This window comes from Carlito syrichta, unplaced genomic scaffold, assembly GCF_000164805.1.
Source record: "Carlito syrichta isolate Samal-C Ts95f unplaced genomic scaffold, Tarsius_syrichta-2.0.1 Scaffold126482, whole genome shotgun sequence".
NCBI lineage: Eukaryota > Metazoa > Chordata > Mammalia > Primates > Tarsiidae > Carlito > Carlito syrichta.
The window spans coordinates 152,857-155,859 of record NW_007070578.1 but is presented as its reverse complement, the minus strand read 5'-3'; the positions used below and the strand labels follow the sequence as shown (position 1 = coordinate 155,859).

Below are 3,003 nucleotides of genomic sequence, written 5' to 3'. Positions count from 1 at the left end.
AACCCACACCCTTTCCTATTTACACCAGACGGAGGCAGCCTGTACGCTGACTCACCCTTGGCTCAGACCAAGCCATTGTTCTGGGGTGGGGGTTAGTAGGAGTGAGGAACATGGCCTAAAGGGGGTGGGGTCTGTCAACTACACAAGTGACCCGCAGACAGTGACGCCCAAACACATGGCGAGGCTGGCATGCCAGATTGAGTGATGCCAAGAAAGGGGTCAGGGTCGTAGCACCAGCATGCTGCACTGAAAATGCTCACTGGACACTGACACTCACCCCCAGGTGTCACAGGCACACAAGCCTGGCACACACGCAAGATCTTTTACATTCCCAGGACAGAGTTCCATCCAGGGAGAGAGAGACACACTCATACTCTGCACATCACACAGGTCCAGGCTCACCCAGGCATTCACATTCTCACACAAACCAGCTGTGGTCGAGTCTTCTTTGTCTCCCTGTAATAGACATAGGCCAATAGACAGTGGCTCATGCCTGTAATCCCTGCACTTTGGGAGGCCGAGGTGGGAGGATCACTTGAGCCCAGGAGTTTGAGACCAGCCTAGGCAACATAGCGAGAACTCATCTCTATAAAAAATTTAAAAATCAGCCAGGTGTGGTGGCACACACCTGTAGTCCCAGCTACTTGGGGGTTTGAGGCAGAAGGATCGCCTCAGCCCAGAAGGTCAAGGCTGCAGTGAGCCATGATGCTGCCATTGCACTCCAGTCTGGATGACAGAGTGAGACCCTGACTAAAAAGAAAAGAAATACACACTGGCACACATACACAAGCACATCAGTCTTCCAAACAGTCTTATGTCTTATACACTGACACCTAAGCATATCTCTCTCTCTCTCTCCCCCCCTTACATTCGTACACACACCAGTCACAGGATCTTGCCTGTCCTGTACATATATATATATATATATATACATACCACACATAAGACAAATACTCTTATGAACATCTAGAGGTGTCTGTCTCTTTCCCTTTTTCACACACATGTACACACAGATGCAGACACACATACCACCATACAGTCTCAAACTGTCAGAGGCTTCATTGCACAGCCTCAATGTCACTTCATGAGACTCTTTGTTTCTTTCTCTCAAACTTACACACACTCAGCTCAGTCTCACCAATAGTATACGTAACCTTGATCATCACAGTGACACCAAAGTCTTGTCCACACACAAGGTTGCACACAGACATCTTTACTGGAATCACTGTGTCACATAGTCTGTTTATATCACAATCTCTCTGCTTGTTCTCTTTTACACACAAACACAGATTAGGATAACCTAGCCAGTCTTGCCCACAGCCACACACCACACACACTGTTCACGATGTCACCCAGAGTCTCTCTCACACACGCATATCTTCCAACACTACTCAGTTTCTCTCTTCCCGGTGCTCCCCTCCCCCGCACCCCAGCATCACACATAAGCAGAAGTGAGAAAGATGCCCAGGTCAGAGCTGCAGCCAGTATCTGGAGAATCTCCAGCAAAGGCTGCCACCCACCCCCCCTTTCCCAGTCCTTTGGTCCCCCCTCTTCCAGGAGCTGTCTTTGACCCACGCTGCTCTCTCCTATCCACACCCCTGCCCTCCCCCACCCCTCAGCCCTCCATCTGGTGGGTCCAGGCAGGCACTCGGGCCTCTCTTCTGCCTCCCCCATCCCCCAGCCCTTCCCCATCCTCTCCAAAAAAGCCCAGAGGCCGACGCTGCAGGCTTTCATGGGTTGCCATGGCAACGGGGCCTCATCCCTCGTCCCCCTGGGGGTGGGCTGAGGACCCGGCCAGCCAGACCGATAAGGGGGTTCCAGTTACTGTGGCAACCGTTGCAGTCCTGAGCTCTCCGCTTCTAAAGGGGGGGGGGTGAGTGAATGGTTGCCAAAGCAACCAGGGAGCCCGCAAGAACTGGGAAGAGGCAGCTGAGCCCTGTCTTCCCTGTCCAGGGCTGCTGTGGGCATCGCAAAGCACTTAAGCATCATTCTTCCATCCCCGGAGGTTGTTTTAGGGGAGGGAGATGAAGTGCAGATTACAAAACGGGAATTCCATTCATTCTCGCAGCTACCCATCATGGCCTGGGAGCCCATGCCAGCTCGCCCAAGCTCAGTCAAGTCCACTCTCTGGACCCCAGTTTTCCCCTTCCATCAAGAGGCCCGACTCTCAGGAATGTCCCCATTCCTGGCTGATGAGTGTGCCCTCTCTCTCCCTTGCTCAACAGGAACCACAGAGCGGGTATGCCTAGTTCAGGGCACGGCAGAGGCCTTGAATGCTGTGCACAGCTTTATTGCCGAGAAGGTCCGAGAAATCCCACAAGCGATGACCAAGCCTGAGGTGGTCAACATCCTTCAGCCCCAAACCACGATGAACCCCGACAGAGCCAAGCAGGTCAGCTGGGGCAGAGACTGGGTTGCTGTAAAGCTGGTAACGTTCACAAAGAGACAATCCTCCCACATCACTGCATTACTGGGGGAGGTTCAATGGGTCAAAGTCGATAAAAAGTTTTATCAGTCAAACACTACATGGTAGCGATTATTATTAGGGAGTTAGCCCTAATAGTATAGAAAGGACTTCAGACGACTTGGAGTGGACTTGATTCAGGGAGGGAGCAAAGGTCTGGAAGAATGCGGCCCGACACCCCACTTTGTCTTTTCTGCCTGGGATTCCCTAGCCCCTCATCCTCCCTTCCACTTCATCCCATTGTCTCTCTGAACAACCTGCCTCCCACTTCCTGTTCTCGCCGGAAGTGACCTCATGACAGCCTAACCACGTCCGGACTAGTTTAGAAATGGCCTCTCAGCTTCCCGCTCCCCATAATTACCGTGCGGGGGTAGAGGTGGTGCTTCATTAGCGAGAGAGGGGCGTGGGTCCCTCTCCTACATAGCCCTCCCTGGGAAGGCTTGGGAGCGGGGAGGGCAGCGCCCCCCCCCGTTGCCTCAGTTACGGGGAAGCGGCGGCGTAGGGGCGTGGCAGGGAGCGAACCAATCGCCTCCCGGGTC

At 53.4% G+C, this 3,003-nt stretch overlaps 1 protein-coding gene across 1 annotated transcript in view; it reads left to right on the top strand.

Annotated features, from left to right (window-relative positions):
- The window catches only part of NOVA2 (NOVA alternative splicing regulator 2), a gene marked incomplete at its 5' end in the record, with an annotated part of 25,024 nt that overhangs the window by 3,963 nt on the left and 18,058 nt on the right, over positions 1-3,003 (top strand). Inside the window, one exon of the mRNA XM_021707839.1 lies at positions 2,226-2,392. Coding sequence (XP_021563514.1) covers positions 2,226-2,392 — 167 coding nt within the window. The remainder of the gene's footprint in view (positions 1-2,225; positions 2,393-3,003) is intronic.